The sequence below is a fragment of the Hyaena hyaena genome, unplaced genomic scaffold (assembly GCF_003009895.1).
Source record: "Hyaena hyaena isolate Hyena2069 unplaced genomic scaffold, ASM300989v1 scaffold_80, whole genome shotgun sequence".
NCBI lineage: Eukaryota > Metazoa > Chordata > Mammalia > Carnivora > Hyaenidae > Hyaena > Hyaena hyaena.
The window spans coordinates 376,815-397,747 of NW_024080712.1; the positions used below are offsets into that span (position 1 = coordinate 376,815).

The window sequence follows — 20,933 nt, forward strand, 5'->3', positions numbered from 1 at the left end:
TGAACTTATAACCCCAAGATCAAGAGTCGCATGCTCTACCGACTGAGCCCGCCAGGCACCCCTTGTTCGTTTTCTGAATAGATGAGTCACATGTTTCAAAATCATAAGGCACAAGGGTTTCAAGATCACAAGGCCTAAGGGGCCGAGATCTCTACCCTTTTGCCACCGGTTCCCGTCCTTGGAGGCAGCACCGTCAGTGTCTGGGGTGTCAAGCTGGGTGTTTAGTACTGCGGGAGAGCATATTGTATTCGTTCGGTGGCGCTGCGTGAACAAAGTGCATCCTGGGGGCCTAAACGCTGGGAATTTTTCTCACAGTTCTGCGGGCTGCAAGTCCAAGATCAAGGTGTTGATAGGTTTAGTTTCTCCTCGTGTGTCGGTGGCTTGCAGATAACCTTGCTCTGTGTGCAGTGCCGCTCTCCCCACCCCCCCCCCATGTCTCTCTGTCCAAGTTTCCTCCTCTTACAGGGACACCAGTCAAATTGGATGTAGGGCCCACCCTGATGGGCTCATTTTCACTTAATCGCCTCTTTAAAGGCCCCGTCTCCAAATTCGGTCACATTCTGAGGAACTGGGGCTGCACATAGTTTTGAGCCCAGAGCACGTGTGTGTGTGTGTGTGTGTGTGTGTTGGTAGTTAGTGTACAGTTTTGATACTCATATTGAACACTTTGCTGGTTTTTTAAAACCTCAGCAGCTTTTCAGTAACCGTTTTTCAGCTGAACATTCGGGGATTCGTCGGTCAAGAGGCCTAGAGCAGGGAAGCAAACAATGGGCAAGGGAACACATCTCCCCGTGGGTAAAGACAGGCGCGTGGGAAGGGAGAGTAACTCAGTTTAACACCGTGACTTAAAGGGATCCGGGGGCCAGCTGACCGAGCAGGTGCTGACTGACCTGTGACAATTAAGAGCAGGAACGAAACCTGACCGAATGGCTTCGGTCTTCAAACAGAAATCGAAGGAGCTGATGGAAAAGCTCTTCAATGAGCAGCAAAAGGTAGCTGCGGATCGGATCGGATCGGATCCTTTCGCGTTTGAGGAAAGGAGAAGGTCCTTTGATTGGCTGGCGTTGCCTACACGGAGACAGCAAATGCTGCAGCGGGGCTGTGCGGGAACCCGGCGCCGGCACGGCGAGCCCCGGGCCGGCGGGAGCGGGGGGCGGGGGGGGGGGGCCGCGCGGGCCTGGGGAGGGGCCCGGGCGCTGCAGTCCCGCCGCTCGCCACACGGCGGCGGGCGCCATCCCGCGCTTCTGAGCCCACGCCTGGAAACGGGCACAGGTACATCTGAAACCGGTGTAGCAAATAACACTGTGCGCTGTGGAAGCTGGAAAAGCGCCCTTCCATCGATGGGGTACCGTGTTTGCCGCCTTGTGAAAAATTCCCTAGTTGAAGTTAAAACATGCTAGATGTTCATTTTTTAAAAAGTTGATTTGGTAGAGGGAACGGGGAAGGGGCAGAGGGAGAGACTCCCGAGCAGGTTCTGCACTGTCAGCACCGCCCGGTGCGGGGCTGGAACCCATGAACCCGTGAGATGATGACCTGAGCGGAAATCGAGTCGGACGCTTGACAGACTGAGCCCCCCAGGCGCCCCTAGATGGTCCTGGTCTTAAGCGAAAACCTTGAGCGTGACATTTCCGTGAACGGTGTGTAAGCTTTCCCGGTAGTAGCGTGACGCCGTGACACCAGTTCTGTCACAGTCCCAGTGGCCCGTGGGGCGGTGCCGTGAGGTGGGAAAGCGGCCCTGAGAAGCCCCCGCCCGTGGAGCGGCCGCCGGAAGGGTGGGAGGGTGGAACAGGGCCGCGCGGCGGCGCAGGGACAGCCCGCGGGCGGAGCCCAGACGAGCCCCTCGATCGTGCGTGGGAACGCGGGCTCCGGGGAAGGGGCCCAGGGCACGACAGGCCATCGGGCTCGCGGGGTGTCTTCGGGGCGCCCCGGGGGCGCTAACGTACACGACAGGCCTGGTGCCCAACCGGCTTCTGCTCGCTGGAGCCTGACGCCCGGGGGGCCATTCGTGTCACCCCACTGCTCTTGTGTCCCTGAACACTCAGGGACGTCCCCCACCGCCAATCTGAGCTTTGCTGGCGCCGCGGCTTCCCTGGCCGGGCCCACCCGCCGCCGCTCTGTGGCCCCCTGCGCTCGCGCCCCACGTCCCAGCCGCTCGCGCCCTCGAAGCGGGCTCCTTCAGGGACAAGTCGCGGGCACAGCCTGACACCGGACTGCGGCCGCGCCCCCACGCGGGGCCCCGCTCCTCCGTGCTCCTCACAGCCTGGTGCTCCGCCCCCCCGCCCCCCCCCCACGCGGCCCCCGCTGCCTAAGGTCCCGACCAGGGTGTCCCGGGTGAGCACGGCAGAGAGGCCCCCGCAGCGCCGGCACCTCGTTCGAGGCCGTCTGAGTTCTGTAAAATGGGTGCGCAGCCTTTGAAGGGGGGGGCAGGAGGCGCAGGACAGGAGCAGTGGCCGGAGCAGCACTTACGAGACCCCACACTCTTGGACAAACAGCTTTATTTGAGAAGCCAAGTAGACAGACGGGGTAAAAATTACGGCACCGGCTTCCCACAAGGGCAGGAGCCCAAAGGCAAGCACCGGCCCAGGTTACTCAGGATGGGACAAAGTGCCGGAAGTGCTCCCACGCTGCGCGGGACAGACGTGGTCACAGTGCTCGTATTTAAATGGGCACTGACCCGTTTACAGTAGGCGCCCACTTAGGGCAGCAGGGCGCTCCCACCCCCGGGGTGGACAGCCTAAAAAGCACAGAATGCAAACGTCCGTGTGATACAAACTCTTCTTTCTTAACAATTTGACAATTACAACGTTTCGCTCGTCTATCAACTGGCTCACTTAACTCTTCAGTTTACTGTCTGAGGGAAAGGCGAGGTAAGAACGTTCCTGCCACTCTGGTCGCGGCCTCCCGGCTTGGACACGGCCGCAGGACTCGGGGCGCACAGCACAACCGCCCAGCCCAGGCCCCGACGGCGGCGCGCACGGGGCACCTGGCGCCGGAGAGCTGCTGGCGCGGCTTCCCGGGAAGTGCCACGGTCGCCGCCTCTACGTTTCGTCACAACATCTCTACAGCCCACGGACAGGCTGGCCACTTCATTCCCTACTGCAGAAACTTCGTTTTAAACCTACCGAATCTTGACAGTGACATTTGGTTCTGGACTGTGACATCAAGGTGAAGCTATCTGAATAAGTAAAGTCACAAGCCCCTTCTTACTTTTTAGAACAAAGATATTTTCAAGGTTATAAAGAGTTTATAAATAACACTGTTCACAAGCAAATACCGATCTATTGCTAATCCTGAGAAACCGAATGTACTGTCTTGAAATATATAAGGATTTCCATTAGGTTTAGATAAATGCAGACTACAGGTAAGACTTTTCTAGGCTCTTTACTGAACTCACTTACAATGTACACATTCCTGAGAATACCCCATTGTAGTGACATTGTTTATTTCCAAATTTTTCTGCATTCAACTCAAAAGGTGTTTCTTCCCAAGGAACTGAACTTTTCTGTCAAAGGCGCTCGATCGGATAGGAGAATTGGGTTCATAAAATGGATTCATCGCGAACTAGGAGAGAAGAAGGTTATTAGTGAGCTTGTCAAAGTAAAAAGGCTGACAAATCATGGATCTCTAGAAGGAAATTACTGTAACATTTTAAGTTAAATCATCAAAGACATCCAAAACAAAAGTCTGAAGATCACGTTAAATTGCAACGAAAATGTTCCGCTGGTAAACAGTAACACCCTCTTGAAGAAATTTTTGTTGTGGAGTTTTAGTTTTGAGAAGTACTTATGGCAGAACTAACGGTGGTATGATAAGTGCTGCCTATATAAGCCAAACACGGTTTCAGGATTCGCCCTGTGTGTGAAATACTAATCCTCTCACGTTAATTATAAATATGTGGCTTAATCTGTAAGGCCCTTTGGCTACATAAAACTAAAAATCTACCATATGCTCATAGTGAAAAAAAAAAAAAAAAGTTATACCACATTGCTATTAGGTTACTCTTACGTAGTAATTTTTTTTTAATGTTTGTTTATTTTTGAGAGATAGAGACTGAGCACGAGTGGGGGAAGAACAGAGAGAGGAGAGGGAGACACAGGAGAGGGAGACACAGAATGCGAAGCAGGCTCCAGGCTCCAAGCTGTCAGCACAGAGCCCGACGTGGGACTCGAACTCACATACCGGGAGATCATGCCCTGAGCCGAAGTCGGACGCTTAACTGACTGAGCCACCCAGGTGCCCCTATGGAGTAATTTTTTTAACCAGCTGGTTTTTAATACTCTCCTTTAACTCACGGCTAAGTGATCAGATTCTCGACCAATGTAATGAATATACCACAATATATGTGAGAAAAGTGTTAAATGAAATCACTAATAAGGAAAAGGAGTTAACCAGTTTTTGCTTAATTCACTTGATGTGGTCCTTCTTAAGAGGACTAAATATTCTTATTTGCTACTTCTGACTAGGAGTATTAACTCTGCTGATATGCAAAAAATCCTGTCCAAGTACAGAACATTTAAATTACTAAGAACATACTGTTAGCGCTGCAGTTTGCTAACATCCTATTAGTATTTTATTTTTTCTAAGTAAGCCTCAAGAAATGCGAGTGGCCTCATTCTTGAGTGACTGTTTGGTAAACTTCCCGACAGTTTATCACGTATAGTCACTGCATTGTAACTTACTTGTAAGGTAGATGGAAAAGATTTTAGATTAAAATTATGAGGCAATTTCCCTTCCGTAGCCGGCTTCCTTCTCTTTTTAGGGTCCCCGAATAAAGTCAACACTATGTGCCAAAAGGGGGAAACAAACCAATTTAAAAATAACTGGCACGAGTTCTGTGCTAGGTACATGTCGCCCTGGCGGGGAAGAGCCGCCCGCCGGGGGAGGGACCAGGGCCACTTCGGATGGGGACAGAGCTGGTGTGGCAGAAGAACGCAGTACGGACGGGGTTACCGCCACAGGCCCGCTTCCGGTCACGGCTGCGATCCCTTTCTACGATCAGGTGTGCAGACAAATAGAACATAGCGTACCTTTATGTATAAATCATAGACATCAGTAAAGAAGTTCTTTATCCCATCTTCTTGCCTTATGTCATGCAGCATGATGAATCTCATATGTAAGATAATTAAGGTAGAAACTTAGAAATGAAAATGAAAAGAATTCAGGTGATAGGATACCTTTCCAGTTCGTCACATGCACTGTATTTTGTGATGGAGAAGCAAAACACATAACCTGGGTTTGACATTAGGTTAGTTTTATCCTAAAAGAACACATAATTTTTAAAGTTCGAAAATAACTACAAAATAAAGTAAAATCAACCTTATAGTTCAGGTTAACCTTCATGTTATAGGAGACTTGGTTTTAAAATTATCTGTTAAACAAAATGTTTTTTTTTTCTGTTAAAACAAATAAAAGTAGCCCCCTAAATGGCAATTTCTCCCTGACACTGTGCAGTCCCCAGGCTCGCAGTCTGCCATCTATGTCCCATGTTTTGTTTCATTTAAATTTTTTTTTATGTCTTTATTTTGAGAGACAGAGAGCGAGCAGGGGAGGGGCAGAGAGAGAGGGAGACACAGAATCTGAAGCAGGCTCCAGGCTCCGCGCTGTCAGCTCAGCACAGAGCCCGACGCGGGGCTCGAACCCACCAACCGTGAGATCATGACCTGAGCCGAAGCTGGACGCTTCACCGACTGAGCCCCCCAGGCGCCCTGTCCCATGTTGTTCTAGTTTGTCACCTGAACTTGAGCGATCTTCCATAAAAAGGTAAGGATATGACCTGCAGTAACAAATGCTGAAACAAACCACTCGTTGAACTTGTCCACGGTTTTCAAGTACATGTTGTTCGACAGCCACATGTTCTCATCTACAAGGTCGAGAGCAGCATGAGCGATGAACTGGTTCAGGTGACGATGATCGTCCTAGACGACAGCGTAAGCCACACATTAGCATCTGCAGACAGCATCGAGAACGCCACCGTTGCGTTCCACAAATTCAACGCACGGTTTTCAGTTTCAGGCCGGGTGGGGGCGGGGGGGGGGAAGGGTGGCATTTCCTGCTTTTACTGCATCTCGTGCTGTCTGGGGACTTAACAAAAGAGCTTACGTGTTTCTACATCATAGTCTGCCTCTTAACTTGGTATCTAAAAGTCGACAAATAGAAATGGCTGACTAATAAATGAAATGTGCTCAACAAATTATACAGATTATTTCTTTAATTTCCCAAGAAGTTAACAAATTCAGTAACCACTGAACCATGAAAAATGAATTGGTTAAGAAAAGAGAGATCTTACTTTAAAGACCTTTACGTCTTTTTAGAGGAAGCTGTGAAAAAATGCATGCGGTTATGGATAAAGGACAGCAACTGAGGTAGGCTGGAGCTGAGGAGGTGAAGGAGAGCTACAGGGAGGCGACCTTGGCGTGGGTCTCGGTCAGAGGGAGGCAGGGGACACAGGGCGAGCCAGGGACACGAGACAGCTGAGGAGGGGGCACTCCTGAAGGCCTGGCACAGGCCTCTCAGGGAAGGGAGCTCACGCACCAGGGGGCCTGGGAGTGGCAGGAGGCCACGCTCAGCCCCGGCTGCGATCGGTCACCTGTGTCCGCGGCAGGACACAGCCCTGTCATAGCGGTGTCCCTCTCACGGGCTTCACCGGAGGCGGCGGGGCTGTCCCACCACGGTGCGGAGCGGGAACTCCCCACCTGGAATGGTCTTACTCCTGTGGAATTCTCTATTTCCAAAGAGATTTTTCAAAGAACAGTTCTGTCCTGGGAGGAACTGGACTCTTGGGCTGAAGTCCGAGCCCCGCACCCCCAGGTCCCCAGAATGGGGCCTCGTCTGGAACGAGGGTCACTGCAGATGCGGTCAGCAGGCTAGAGCACGACAGCCCCGAAGCGGGACCCCCGGCGTATTTCTAAAGGCGGGTGAGCAGACAGACACGCACACAGGGAGCGGGCCGCGTGAAGACCGGACTCGTGCGGCCACAAGCCGAGGAAGCTGGGACAGAGGCCTGGAGTGGGGCTTCCCTAGCACGTTCGGAGGGGCCGGCCCCGCCCCCGCCTCGTTCCCGGACTTCTGGGCTCGGACCTGTGGGGCCCCCCCGGGTCGGGGTGCTGTGGACGGCGGCCCTGGGAGAGGCAACCTCCGCTGCCGCCGCTGGGCTGGAGGCCGCCGACGGCCTCGGAACGCCCCGCGCCGCTCGGGCCCGTCTACACCGCGCACGTCACCACGACCACGCGCATTTACTCCTGACAGAAAGAGACTATGTTGTGTCTGGCTTACAGCCGTGTTTCCTGTCACTTCACTCGGATGGTCAATCAGAAGATTAGAAGAAAAATGCAGAACTGCTTTAAGGTGAGTGCTAACAGAAGAGCCAAGGGCAAGTCAGACAACAAAGCGCTTAGAGGGCCACTGCTCTGCCTGGCGCAAGGCCGGGAGCAGGGCTACAGACGCCCCAGCGCAAAGCTGCAGTGCGCGCTGTGCTCGTGCGGCCATCACGGGCCGACAAGCCAGCCGGCAGAGGACACAACCGTCTACGTGTTTCAGTGGCAAGACTTAAGTGGTAGAAAGCACTATACGCTGGACATTACGCGCTACAACTCGTTTCAAAACTCAATCCTTGTCTGAAAGGACACGACAGCTTATTCTGGAAGCTGGGAGAAGCTCAGCGTGGCGTGCCAGCAGTTTACTAGCGACATGGGCGAGTGCGGAGATGAGCGGGGCCCGGGGTTCCCAAGGCCCCACGTTTACTCCACCCGGCAGCACGGCCCCCAAGCGGGCTTGCTCCTCTGGGGCCATGCGTGGCGTCACCCGGTCAGTAGGTGGTGCGGAAGGTCCCTGAAAAGCGCTCCAGTCTCAGGGCCAGCAGGCCACGGAGGCAAGGGTCCTTCAACGCCCCGGGTGCAAATGGATCTACCCCGTAAGTCCCGGTGGGAATGTCACGTGGACAGAGGGGGCTGCCGCGGGATTTCCAATCAGTAGCGGCTGATCTTCCGGCCCCAGAGAAGCTGAAGTGTGTCTGTGACCTCGAGGAGCAGCGTGTCAGAACGTGGGGACACAGGGAAGGACGTATCAGAGAAAAGGCCCGGGGCATCCTGCTAGTCCGTGCCAGGCATGTGCTGAATTTAAGGGGGGGCATAAACTACCCGGAGGACGGTCCCCGGCTGGCTTCCATCATCAGCCTCTGGGACTGGAGAGCAAGCCCCAGTTAACCGTGGCGGACTCCACCCACCTCATGCGGCCAGGTCTCCCCCCCAGCTGCCAAACCACACCACACCCTCACCCTTACTGCAGGGCAGCAAGGTAGCCATGCTTACGCAATTGTTTACGTTTCCGTACGCACTTTGGACTCCGCTTTTCCAGCCGGCAGAAACTCCATTTCAAAAACAGGATTATCATGGTGGCCAACAATTACAAAGTAGAAGCTTCCGGACATGGTCTTCAATATACAGCTCCTAATTAAATGAAAATAGCACACATTTTTAGTACTACATACTGAAAACCAAAACTGTTTAACAGAAAGTCTAGAATTCAAGTTTTTACTTAAACCCGACAGTGTAGAAGAGGAGAGACCACTAAGCTCGTCATGTTTTCCTGTACGCTGCCATAGACATTTGGCTTCGGGCCTATAGAAATCACATGTCGGTGGCATGTCCTGTAGAATCCAGTACTTTAATTTTTATACAGAAACTTGAAGACCTCGAATACAAAATCATAATGATATCCTCATGACCTGAAAGTTTGGAATATTCAGAAGCAGCTGGGCCAAACCTGGACTGGACCGGCTAGTACTGTTAGCACTAACAACGGGAAACATTCATAACGGATGCTGCAGTATGTACGCTACAAATGTAAGTGCTGCAAACGCAGGGGCCTATGCTATACCTCCGCAAGCGATAGTAATAAGAAAGGAAGACATGGGGCCCCTGGCTGGCTCAGCCCGTGGAGCTTGCGACTCCTGATGTCGGGGTCGTGAGTTCAAGCCCCATGTTGGGTGTAGAGATTACTTAAAAATAACATCTTTAAAAAAAAATAAGGAAGATATAATTTTGTATTCTAGAAAAGATGGAAGAAATCATAATCCAAAGAGAAAGACATCGGAGGCATTAATAAGTCTTAGAACTATGGCTAACAGGTTTGCTAAAGAAATAAAATGAAGAAAAAGTTGGGGGCAGCAGTCTCAGGGGAGGATCCGTGCTTCTGTGGCTTTTAGCACAATCAAAATCCGCGTGGATGGACAGGTGGGCGGAAGGATTTCTGTTTGTATTTTTAGCACAGGGTCTCTGGAATCGGACAACGCGACGTTCAGGTCTTACTCTGCCACAAACTAATAATGTGACCACAGGCACGGTCCTTAACCTCCCAAAGTCTGTTTCCTCCTGGTGGAAGGGAGAGAACGATGATAGACCCCTTTACAGCACCTCAAGGATCACACAACCCAACCCGTGAGAAGCACCGGGCGTGTCTGGCTCACGGAGGCGCTCACACATGTGATCTCGAACATGCAGGAGCAGATGCACACGGAGGTGTGCTGACTCCTGCGGCCTCCACACGCAGCAGGGATCTGCTTACCCGAGTAATACTGCCTCACGGAGTGCACAGTGACACGGGTCAGAGCCCAGGGCTCATCGAGCCACGCTGGGACTTCTGCTCATTCACACAGAACATCAGAAAATCTGAAACGTATTTCCTAATGAGTACAACCTTTTGTTAAGGAAATCAAGGCACAGCTGGCACTTTTAACCCTGGACTTGGAAGGCCCATGACGGAAGACAAGGCAGATGGGACATTCTTTTGGCACGATGAGCTCAATAGGATGTCAGACGTCATTTGGGGCAGCTGCTGGCACAGTACAGCCCGCAAACCAAATCTGGCCTTGTCCATCCTTTCGTCAATGTCTAAGGCTGCCTGTGCCCGACAGCGGAATGGCAGAGTGGGGCAGCTGCGACAGACCATCTGACCCTTTACAGAAAAAGTCTTAGGGGGAAGATGAGAAAGAGGCCCAAACAGTAAAACCGAGTAACAAACCCAAGCAGGAATGGCAGGAAAGCTCTGCAGAGCCACGAGAATCAGCAGTGATTCTCAAAAGAAAGAAATTCTCAAGGGGAAGGGGGCTGGGTGCTGGAAATGTCAACAACGCGACAATGATCTCATTAATTGCAACAGGGGTCACAGCTAGTGGGTGCCAGGGGCTTGATTTCTTCCCTGCAAACGTTGAAGCAGCAGCAGCAAACTACACACACAGAAGGAAGCTACCCCTCGCTCCTGCAGCTGCAGAGTCAGTACAGGGTGGGGAGAAACGGAAAGGGGACCGAAGAACCATAACCACATCAAGGTTATGTCACAAACTCTCCCGCTGGGCAGGACTTGAACTGCCAAGAACTTGATTTCACAGCAGCTGGAGGAACGACGGGATTCTACAGGAAAAACTGGACAGTGACTCATTTAATATTTGAGGCAAAGGGGAGAGAGACGCACTTCAGAATTCTGTGCTGTCGGATACACTCAAGTTTTGGGGGGAGGGGATGCTCTGCGTCTGCACTGCCCACTGGTGGCTGCTGTGTCTGCAAGCCGGAATCTGCAACTTCATTTAATTATAACGGCAACAGCCCCGTGCGGTTAGGGCTACCGTATTGGGCGGTGCGGCTCTCGAACAGCGATTTGAAACTTTTTTTAAGCTTTGCAACCTCTTCCCCCTTCCCTCCGTCCACAAAGCAAGTCGTACTTAGAACCACAGTATATAATACAAATAAAGCAACTGCTGTGTGTGTGTGTGTGTGTGTGTGTGTGTGTGTGTGTGCGCGCGCTCACTTTTCCCATCACCCACAACAGGGGCCCTTCAGCATCTCCAAGGACGGCTGGGTCTCCAGGTGTGGAGGCCGTGGCTACACGGAACTTGGCAATGGAGTAAACTGGGGACGGAGGAAGCGGCGAGAATCAAGGATGTTCCTGAATGCCTGACTGAGGTGACCAAGCAGAATGTCAAGGTGAGTCTATTCGCCAGGAAAGGAAATAAGGGAAGAGAGGGGGTGAAACACGTCAATTGTGAACACGTGGGGGAGGTCAGAACAGCACCCCCCCCCGACTCCCCCCCACCGCGGCCGCACCCAAACCTGGAACACCTGCGCGCTAACGTGCAGGCAGGGGGGAATTGCAGCTGCAGATACAACCGAGGGTGCTCGGTGCGCAAGACAGGGAGGGGATCCTGCACTAGCCAGGTGGGCCCAATGTCATTACCGTGATCTTTAAAAGTGGGAGGGAGGGGGCCCAAGAGAAAGGCCAGAAGGAAACACAGCTGCGGAGGGAAGGTCACGAAGATGCCACTCTGCCGGCGCGGAAGCTGCGAGAAAGGGCCAGGAGCCAGGACCGGGAGCGGCCTGCACAAATTGGAGAACACAGAGAAAGCCACTGGGCCTGGCGGCCTCCAGAAGGGGCCCGGCCCTGCGGATACCTGGATTCCCACCCCGGGAGGCCTGTGCTGGACGCTGGTGCTGCGGAGCCGTTAAGGCAATAAATGCACACCCCTCAGCTGCTGAGGATTTGCTACAGTCGCAGGAAACACGTCAAAGCTGACAAGCCCGCAGGAATGAGAAAAAAGGCAATACCCGACTGCTAGCCAAAGGTAGGTGCATCCTGGAGGGAGACTGCCGACAGGGAGCCCCTTTACACGGGACGAAGCTTGCACCGTGGAAAAGGCCCAAGGGAAGGGAGTGGGGGACCGGGTGCGGCATGGGGAGCTGCCTGGGGCAACTCGGGGATAAGAATGTAGAGAAGAACAGGGGCACCTGGGTGGCTCAGTCGGTTGAGCGTCCGACTTTGGCTCAGGTCATGATCTCACGGTTCGTGGGTTCGAGCCCCGCGTCGGGCTCTGTGCTGACAGCTCAGAGCCTGGAGCCTGTTTGAGATTCTGTGTCTCCCTCTCTCTCTCTGACCCTCCCCTCTTCACGCTGTCTCTCTCTCAGAAATAAATAAAAACATTAAAAAAAAAAAAAAAGAATGTAGAAAAGAACAGAGGCTGTGTTCTGCCCGCCCAGCATCCACCCCTAACGCGCTCACTACGGAGCGGGGCACATAGTAAGCGCTCCAGGCTTGCGGGGCGGGTGAAGCTGAAACACAGGAATGAGAGGCATGCTGCGGCTAACTAGCCTCAACGCAGATAAGAACCTTCTGAGTGTTCGAGTGCTGAGGCCCCCCTGGTCCCAGAGGCCTGACTGGAGTCTCTGGTCAGGTGATGAACCGCACCTTAGGGAGAAGCCGCAGCTGAGGCACTCGTGAAGAAACCCTCCGTGACAGGAGACTGGACTCTCACCTGGGGTAGAAACAGCAGCTGGCCCTGAGCAGCTGTTGGGACAGACCACTAAAGAAATCCACGTAGTGCTAACAAGGAGCTCTGGGCAACCTAGAACTGAAAGAGGGCGTGTATGCGATGTAAGAACTAGGGCACTAACGGGGCGCCCGGCTGGCTCAGTCGGAGGAGCGAGCGACTCTTGATATCAGGTCGTGAGTTCAAGTGCCGCACTGGGTGTAGCGATGACTTAAACCTTACTAGTTAGTGCCCCCCCAACCCCTTTTATTAGGCACATAAAAATGAGACTACAAATCTGTGAGGCTGGCATCAGAAGAGCAAAAGGGCAAAATGAATGGAAATGTGTCAAATAAGAAAAACAAAAGCCGCCTTACACTGCAATCAGGAAAAGGCAGGGGAGAAAGGTCACCGGGTACATGAGTAACAGAAGATGCAGATCTGAACTTCAATTTTCTTCGCATGATTTTCAACATTTTTTTTTTTTTGAGTGTGCCTGCACACAGGGGAGAGGCACAAGGAGAATCTTAAGCTCCCCGCCCCGTGCAGAGCCCGACCTCCAGCGTGGGGCTCGATCTCACGACCCTGGGATGATGACCTGCACCTAAAATCAAAGTCGGTCGCTGAATTGACTGAGTCACCCGGGCGTCCCCAAGAGCATGAATTTTTTTTTTTTTTTAAATAAACATTGTTTTTAGAGGTTGCCGGGTGGCTCAGTGGGTTAAGCCTCTAACTCTTGATTTGTGGCTCAGGTCACGATCTCCTGTTTTCACAGGTTCAAGCCCTGCTTCGGGCTCTGTGCTGACGGTGCAGAGCATGCTTGGGATTTTGTCTCCCTCTCTCTGCCCCTCTCCACTTGCGCTGTCTCCCTCTAAAATTAAGAACTGTGAACTGGGTTGGAAGGAATGCTCTGGAAAAAGCTGGTGGAGGAACTGAGGATCTGTAAGCTGAGGAGGGAGGGGAAGACCTTTCTGGAGGTGGGGAGTGAGAAACAGGAGCTTCCCATCAAATATAAAATAATGCACGCTGAAAAAAAAAAATGTATGCTAACAGAAAAGGGATTTGACCGGGGTGGCAAATGGCTAACCGCTGGTGAGCCGTTCTAAGTAACCGGTAGTGAGTGCCAGGATCTGGTGCTGATGTAACATGCACACAAGAAAGCTCTAGCAGGAGAGACGGCTGTGATCGATCAATCATCGAAGATCTGCGGGTTTGGGAAAGAGCAGGATACTACGTGAGTGCCACGTACTTCACTCGGGACTAGACAGACCTTCCAAATGGCTCCAGAGGCCAAACCCAGGGCTGCTCCTCTGAGGTTACATGGAAACTCCTTTGGATCAATGTTACTGAGCACTGTCTAATAGTTAAGACCGAGCTACCAGGCTGCCTGGGAGAGGACTAAACGCTTCCTAGCACAGGACGGCGCCCACGATGAATTTGCCAGCTGCAAGTGACAATAGTACTGTCGTTAACCAAACAAAACCAAACCCGGTTAGGAGAATGACCTAGTGAACGGCAAGACGAAGCACAGCCCCTGAGCTGGCCGACGCCTGCAGGCTGAAACGCGGTGTGCCCTGGCCCGGTGGCCTGTGATAAACTCAGCCGACCCGGGATTGACCAGGTCCGGCCCGGCTGCCCCTGGGGCCGGGTGGAGAGACTGGGCCGGGACCCGAAACGTCCTCTGGGGCTCCCGCCCCCTCCTCACTCTGTCTCCTACCTGCTGGGAGAAGCCCCAACGTAAACAGCTACTCAGTTCCCACCGCAGACCCGCGCTCGGCAGCCTCTATGGGAACTCCCTGGGCAATCCTCGCGAGACTCCGCGGTTGAGATCTCACGAGAAGTGGGAGGAACTTCCGGCCAGAGGACTGGGCAGCAGTGCGCGTGCGCCGTAGCTCTCCAGGCAACGGCGGTTTGGGTTGGCGGCGTCGTTGAGGGGCGGGATCAGCGCGGAGCCTGGCGAACTCTGGTCGTTCTGTTTTCTCTTGTTACCTCACTACCGGTCCCCGCCCTCCAGCTGCGTGGGAAAGTCGCGCGTGGACCGCGACCCCGCCCACCCGTGAGAACCGCAGAGGGAGGAAGTGCGTCTCTGCTAAAGTTCCTGGTTCAGAGTGAGAGGCAACGGAAAGCGTTCAGCTGTCTTGTTCTTCCCGACTGCCGCCCAGGCAGAATGGGCTCTGAAGGCAGGGATTCCCCTCTTCCTGAGCCTGCAGCTCGGGCCGACTGTGAACTCGGGCCGAGGCAGCACGGGCTGAGGGGGGCTTCGGGGAAAAGCCGGCACCCGGTGTCTCAGGTACACACACTAGCTTCCCCTCGGGGCCCGGCGGAAACTTGGCCTCTTGTTTGTTTTCGTTACAGCTCCTTCTCTCCCCCTCCTCCCTGCTTGGCCTCGTAAAGTTTCCCCGGAGGCCACTGGTCTCATTTCAGAAACTCCTGGTTCATTTGCCCACCAGGTAACCTGTAACCATTCTTTGTTCCAGTCCGCCATGCCCCCCACATTTGACGTGATGAGTCAGGATGAACTGCGAAAAAAGCTATACCAGACGTTTAAGGATCGAGGTATACTGGACACGCTCAAGGTACCCATTTTAGGCATGTCTGTTAAGTAACTTTATCTGTAACGGGAAGTCCCCTTTTAAATACATCCACGTCTTAGGTTTTAAAAATACTAGGACATAGATTGTATTGGTGAATTACATTTTTATGTTCCTGTAAAACTCTTTGTTCTGGAGCCAGGAGTCTTGAAAAACGGTTGAGTTGGAGTCCTCTTGAAAGAGCATACTCAAATAATAGGTTTACTAGGCTGACATTAAGGTAGTAGCCGGTAACTTTATAAAATGAACACATTTTAGTAAAGTTGGACTTGGTTCATAAATCTAATTTGCAAGTCCTGAATTAAGACGTGGTTTTGTAATAGTACTCACTTTTGAATGAGAGATATTGACACCATACGGGAAACATCTAAGTGTACTGAGTACCAAAGAATAATTTGGGGAATGAGAAACTTCTTCCTTGAAATGGATTGAAATGTATCAATATTTGGGCAGCAAATATTATTACACACTCTATAAACAGGGAGGAGTAAGGTTAGCTCAAATGTTTTCATTGTGTGCGTTTCAAAAGTATATTTTTTATTTAAAATGTCAAATTACGGAAAGATGAGCTTTCTGAAACATTTTCCTCCCTCGTTGTTGTGGTAACTTCAACCTTCAGATTCATCTGAAAATTAAAGAAAAACAGAGAAACGTCATCTGTGATGCAACCACTAATTAGCATAATTGTGTATCTTTTTTTTTTTCCTTAGGATTTTATTTTTAAGTAATCTCCATACCCGATGCAGGGCTCGAAACCACAAACCAGAGACCCAGAGTCCCACGCTCCAACTGAGCCAGCCAGGCACCCCTCCTTTCTAATATTACATAGTGAACATTTTCCTGTGTCCTTTAAAGTTCCTTGAAATCCTCATTGTCAGTGACCCCAGGCTTGTTTTGAACGTGTGGGTAATTTATGTAGTAGGCCCTTGTTGAAGATTTATGTTCTACCCAGGTGTGGAACATTCCTTCAATTTGTAGCTCTCATTGTTTGGCCTAGGATAGGTTAAGTGGCATTACTGACCCAAAAGCATGAGCATTTTTAAAGCTCTTGGTATATGGGTCTCTTTCTGGAATAGAAAGATTGTAATAGTGTATGTTCTACCAGCAGTTTGATACTGCTTATTTCTTCATTGTTATGATGATACTTTTTTAAACCTTGGAAAACCTTTATTTTTAAAATTTCTTTAAACATTTATTTTTGAGAGAGCAAGAGACCGTGTGAGTGGGGTGGGGGGAGAGACAGACACGGAATCCGAAACAGGCTCCAGGCTGATTTGGGGCTCAAACCCGGAAACAGCGAGATCGTGACCTGAACCGAAGTTTGACGCCCAACCACGTGAGCCACTCAGGTGCCCCAGAAAACCCTTATTTTAATATTCCTTTGATTATTAATGAGGTTGCACATATTTTCTGGATATTCCTATATTTTCTGTGGATTGGCAACTCCTGTTCCTTGCCCATTTTTCCCCCCCAGGGGTGTTTTCTTAACATATAAGAGGTCTTTTAATAGAAACTCAACCTCTGTTCCATTTTTTTTTTTTTTGCAGCAATACTTTATTTCTGTGTTCAATTTTAATTTGGTTCTAAAAATCTTGATGTTAAAATTTTAATATGGCCACATCTATTGGTAATTTCTTTTGTTGCTGATTCTCGGTTCTCCGTTCTTATTCATTAAAAGAACGAATATACACTTTTTATTTTTAAAAAGGCTTTTTTTTTTTTTTTTTTTTTACAGTTAATTCTTTGACCTACTTGGTATTAACTATAGTATATAGTGCATTAGGGTACTTTCTAATGTGGAATGGTCCTTAGAGTCTTGGCCATGACCTATTTTCTTTAATTGTACTTCTGGATTCAATTTGAGGGTGTTTTATTTTATATCTATGGTCACCATTCACTGATCTTTCCTTACCCCTAAGCACTCCTTGTTTGGGTTTTATATCAGCATTATGCTAGCCTTGTTCACTTTACAAACGTAGTATAGAAATACGGTTTCCTTTTTTGCAGCTGGCTGTTAGGTTCTGTTATTCTGTTAGTCTTACCAGTGGGAAGACAGATTTTTACTTGCTCAGTTCAGTGACTGGGGCCTGAGTGAGTTTTAATTCTTAAAATCCATTGAAATTTTTTAGTGGCCTCATTTACATACCGCTTGGGTGTTTGAAAAGAATCTGTATTTGTGGTGAAGTAGAAAGTCAATCCATTGAAATTTTTTAGTGGCCTCATTTACATACCGCTTGGGTGTTTGAAAAGAATCTGTATTTGTGGTGAAGTAGAAAGTCCGATCTCTTAAATGGAGTTTTTCAAATCTTTTTCCTTACTTTGAGCCTGCTGTGTTAACTTCTGAGGGAGTGGTACTGAGGATCCGCAAGTCTCTTCTTTCTTCCCCATCCACAGTAATTGTACTTCTATTGTAGGAACATTAACTGTGAATGGATTACCCTCTTCGCATGGGGTGCTGAAAAGCCCCCAGCCAGTTTGGGGATTCCTTCAAGCAAGTGCTGGATGGCCTGCTTTTGTGTTGGTTGAGCTGGGGATTCATCTGTAGTGCCTTTTTTTTTTTCCCCCCATCCTAATTTTACTTTCTGCTTCCATCTCTCCTCCAGATTTGATCCTATTTCAGTACTTGTGTGCAAGACACCCTAAGCCATTGTATTAATCAAGCTGGATCTAAATCTGTTAGTCAGTAGGTTACAAATCTAATGAAATCACCTCTAGATTTTACTGGTGGAGGATGCGACAGTTTCTCTCGTCCTGTCTCCATTCGTGAGTGGTGCCAGGTGGGGTGGGCATGTGTATCCTGTTCAGGATAAATGTCTGGTCTGACTGTGGGACCTGGGATGTATACTAAGTCCTGTTCTATAACGGGTAATGACATACTATTCTACCCTCAAGCTCAAGAATAGAAGTAGTACAAGAACTCCATTTGTTTCTTGTATTCTAGTCTATGAATTCATTAGGTAATATGTACTGCTGAACCTCAGGAGTCTAGATGGCACATACTTTTTTTTTTTCTTACTGTCTGTTTTGTTTTGAGAGGGATAGTACACGACTAGGGGACAGGCAGAGAGAGAGAGAGAGAGGGAGACACCGAATCTGAAGCAGGCTCCAGGCTCTGAGCTGTCAGCACAGAGCCCGACTGGGGCTCGAATCCACGAACCATGAGATCATTACCTGAGCGGAAGTCCATTGCCTAACCCACTGAGGCACCCAGGCGCCCCAAGGCGGCTTACTCTTAAGCTCAGCCCAATTGTATGTTTCCAGATGCTCTGCAAAATATAGGAGAACAAACACCCAGTAGCCTGAGTAATTTAGGGAATTTTGTTTAAACCCAAATAAATGTTAGTGTTAAAACCTTGAGAAAATGACCTACTTGAACCCTGATTTTCTCACTTAAAAAATGTGAGAAAATTCCTGTACTTTAGTGTCTTGATGTATTTACATCTGTATGCAGAAGGACATCTTAATAAGTTTTGGGGTTTACTCATTTGTCTCTTGCATATGTGATTCCCTTTGGGGAACTTTAGCCAATTTATCCAATATGTTCATATTCTCCAACAGTCCACAGAGAGGTGAGAAAGGGGCAGAATGGTCTCCTCTACTTGATAGCCTGGTAACAAACTGCTGACCTGGGCTCTGGGGGAAGTGAGGTTAGAATCTGCATGCGTTCAGGCTATCAACCAGTTTAGCTTGGAAGCTGGTGAAAAAACAAGCTTGTTTATCCAGAACCCCGTGGGCTACTTGAGTCACAGGGTAAGACCACGTATAGGGGAAGGTTTCTAACCTTGGGTCCTGGATCTAGAACTGTTCTGGAAATGAGGATTCTAATTCACGTGTCAAACCTGTATACCTGCAGCGCAGCGATTCTGCTGAAAATGTTTTTTCTCGTTTCATTTTTGTTTGAGCTAGACGCAACTCCGAAAGCAGCTGATTCAGGAATTGATGCACCCTGTCTTGAAAGGAGAGCTGCAGCCCCGGTCCGTTTCCATGGAAGGGAGCTCCCTCTTAATAGGCGCCTCTAACTCTCTAGTGGCAGATCACTTGAAGAGATGTGGCTATGAGTATTCACTTTCTGTTTTCTTCCCGGAAACTGGGTTAGCCACAGAAAAGGTAAAGTGTTAACTCTTCTGTTTTTGATTTTTCTGTTACCAGCTGCTTTCTGAGCTAATACTAAGTGCCGCATAATAGTTGAGTATTCTTTGGCTAGCTAGGTCCATTTCTTCTCCATCTTGGAGTTCACATCCTACATTCGTTCTGTAACGAAACAAAGTACTAAATTTGATGGTTTATCGTTAACCCACTCCACGGAAGCTCCATTAGTCTTGGGTAAAGTGGTGATGTGCGGAATCACTAAGTGTTTTGGAGCTGGAGTTGGTCTTCTGATCCACGAAGTCCGCTAACCCTTTTTATTTATTTATTCTTGAGAGAGAGAGAGACAGAGTGTGAGCTGGGGAGGGGCAGAGCGAGAAGGAGACACAGAATCTGAAGCAGGCCCCAGGCTCTGAGCTGGCTGTCCGCACAGAGCCCGACGCGGAGCTCCAACCCATGAACCGTGAGATCATGACCTGAGCTGAAGTCGGACGCTTAACCGACTGAGCCACCCAGGCGCCCCTGTTCTTTTTTACTTAAAGTTTATTTTTGAGAGGGAGAGAGGGTGCACATATGCACACATAGGGGAGGGACAGACCGAGAGGAAGACCGAGAATCCCAAGCAGGCTCTGTGCTGTCAGCACAAAGCCAGACATGGGGCTCAAACCCAGGAATCAAATCGTGAAATCATGACAGGAGCTGAAGTCGGATGTTAAACCAACTGAGCCACTCAGGTGCCTCTGTTTTTTTGTTTTTTTGTTTTTGTTTTTGTTTAAGCTCTGTGCCTAACATGAGGCTTGATGTCCCCACCCCAAGAACAGGAGTCACATGTTCTACAGACTGAGCCAGCTTGGTGCCCTTAGGTTTCTAATTACATTTCACCATTTTGCTGATTGCATGAGTAATGGTCAGTTACGTAGTTGTTGCAGCAATAGTTAACCCAGCTCGTATACTTAAAGATTTTTACTACAAAAATGCTGTGCAGGATATTTTCTTTTAAGGAAAACGAATTGAAAACCAATCCTACTAGTGTGCTGAAGGAAGTCCTACTAAATGTAGTAAATTGTAGTAGAAGTACAGATTAAGAATAGCTGCCCAAAATGTTTGTTTAAAACTATTTTAGGTATGCTTTTGTTAGTCATTGATGTAAAGACAGTAAAACTTGACATTTTGAAGCAGTAGTATTTTAAAAACTTGACTGCAATTGAAAGACCCTGGAATTCACGCATGTATTCGTTGCTTTATCAGATACGAGTGCTTGTAATCTGTAAGGCCTTAACCATTTCTGTTAGACCCATTATCTTTTGATGTGAAGTATTTGGAGGTTATATGTGATTGAGAAAAATATTTTATCCTTGGGACTTGAATAGGTTATCAACAGTATAAGAAAGTCCTTCAATTTTACATTGTTAGCATGATTCTTACACTACAGGAATGTCCTAATTTATCATTTAAACATCAGTGTAAAAACATGTCTACTAAATTTTTTTTCCCTAAGGTATTTACTATACAAGATCTATTACAACTCCTCAAAATCAACCCTGAATCCAGTCTCTACAAATCACTGGTAGGATTGTTTAGTTTTTATAACCTGCTTTGTCGATTATAACTGAACAGTTGAATTAAAGTAAAATATTTTGTTTTAACAGATTTCAGGATTTGATAACGAAAACAAAAAAGGTAGGAGCCTTCATATATGTAGAAAACAGGAACATTTTTGTCATGTACTTTCTCCTGTAAAACTCTGAAAGTAATCCTCTTGAGGGTTAAGAGTAAGGAATTTAATTTGAATTTGATTTTATGTGCTGTGACAATACCTCTTATTTTTTAAGATTTTCTTTCTTTCTTTTTTTTTCCCCCCTAAGTAATCTCTACACCTGACATGGGGCTTGAGCTTAAAACCCAGATATCAGGAGTGGCACCCTCCCACCAACTGAGCCAGCCTGGTGCCACCATATCTTAGC

General features: G+C 49.3%; 2 protein-coding genes across 6 annotated transcripts in view; one reads left to right on the forward strand and one right to left on the reverse strand.

Moving 5' to 3' along the window:
- Window positions 1-2,478: 2,478 nt before the first annotated feature.
- TRAPPC2 (trafficking protein particle complex 2) lies at window positions 2,479-14,112 on the reverse strand. Its single transcript, XM_039233963.1, has 5 exons — window positions 14,010-14,112; window positions 8,333-8,444; window positions 5,771-5,915; window positions 5,028-5,113; window positions 2,479-3,561 (listed from the first exon to the last, which is right to left on the reverse strand). The coding sequence occupies exons 2-5, from the start codon at window positions 8,423-8,425 to the stop codon at window positions 3,463-3,465; spliced, it is 423 nt and encodes a 140-aa protein (XP_039089894.1). The 5' UTR covers window positions 8,426-8,444; window positions 14,010-14,112; the 3' UTR covers window positions 2,479-3,462.
- A 181-nt stretch (window positions 14,113-14,293) lies between these two features.
- Window positions 14,294-20,933, forward strand: part of OFD1 (OFD1 centriole and centriolar satellite protein) — a 47,546-nt gene continuing 40,906 nt past the window's right edge. For 3 of the 5 annotated variants that reach the window (XM_039233884.1, XM_039233887.1, XM_039233888.1), the window contains exons 1-5: window positions 14,383-14,582; window positions 14,770-14,868; window positions 18,790-18,990; window positions 20,468-20,536; window positions 20,619-20,649. In XM_039233884.1, coding sequence (XP_039089815.1) covers window positions 14,460-14,582; window positions 14,770-14,868; window positions 18,790-18,990; window positions 20,468-20,536; window positions 20,619-20,649 — 523 coding nt within the window. In that variant the 5' untranslated portion in view covers window positions 14,383-14,459. The other 2 variants (XM_039233886.1, XM_039233885.1) reach the window with 2 other exon arrangements.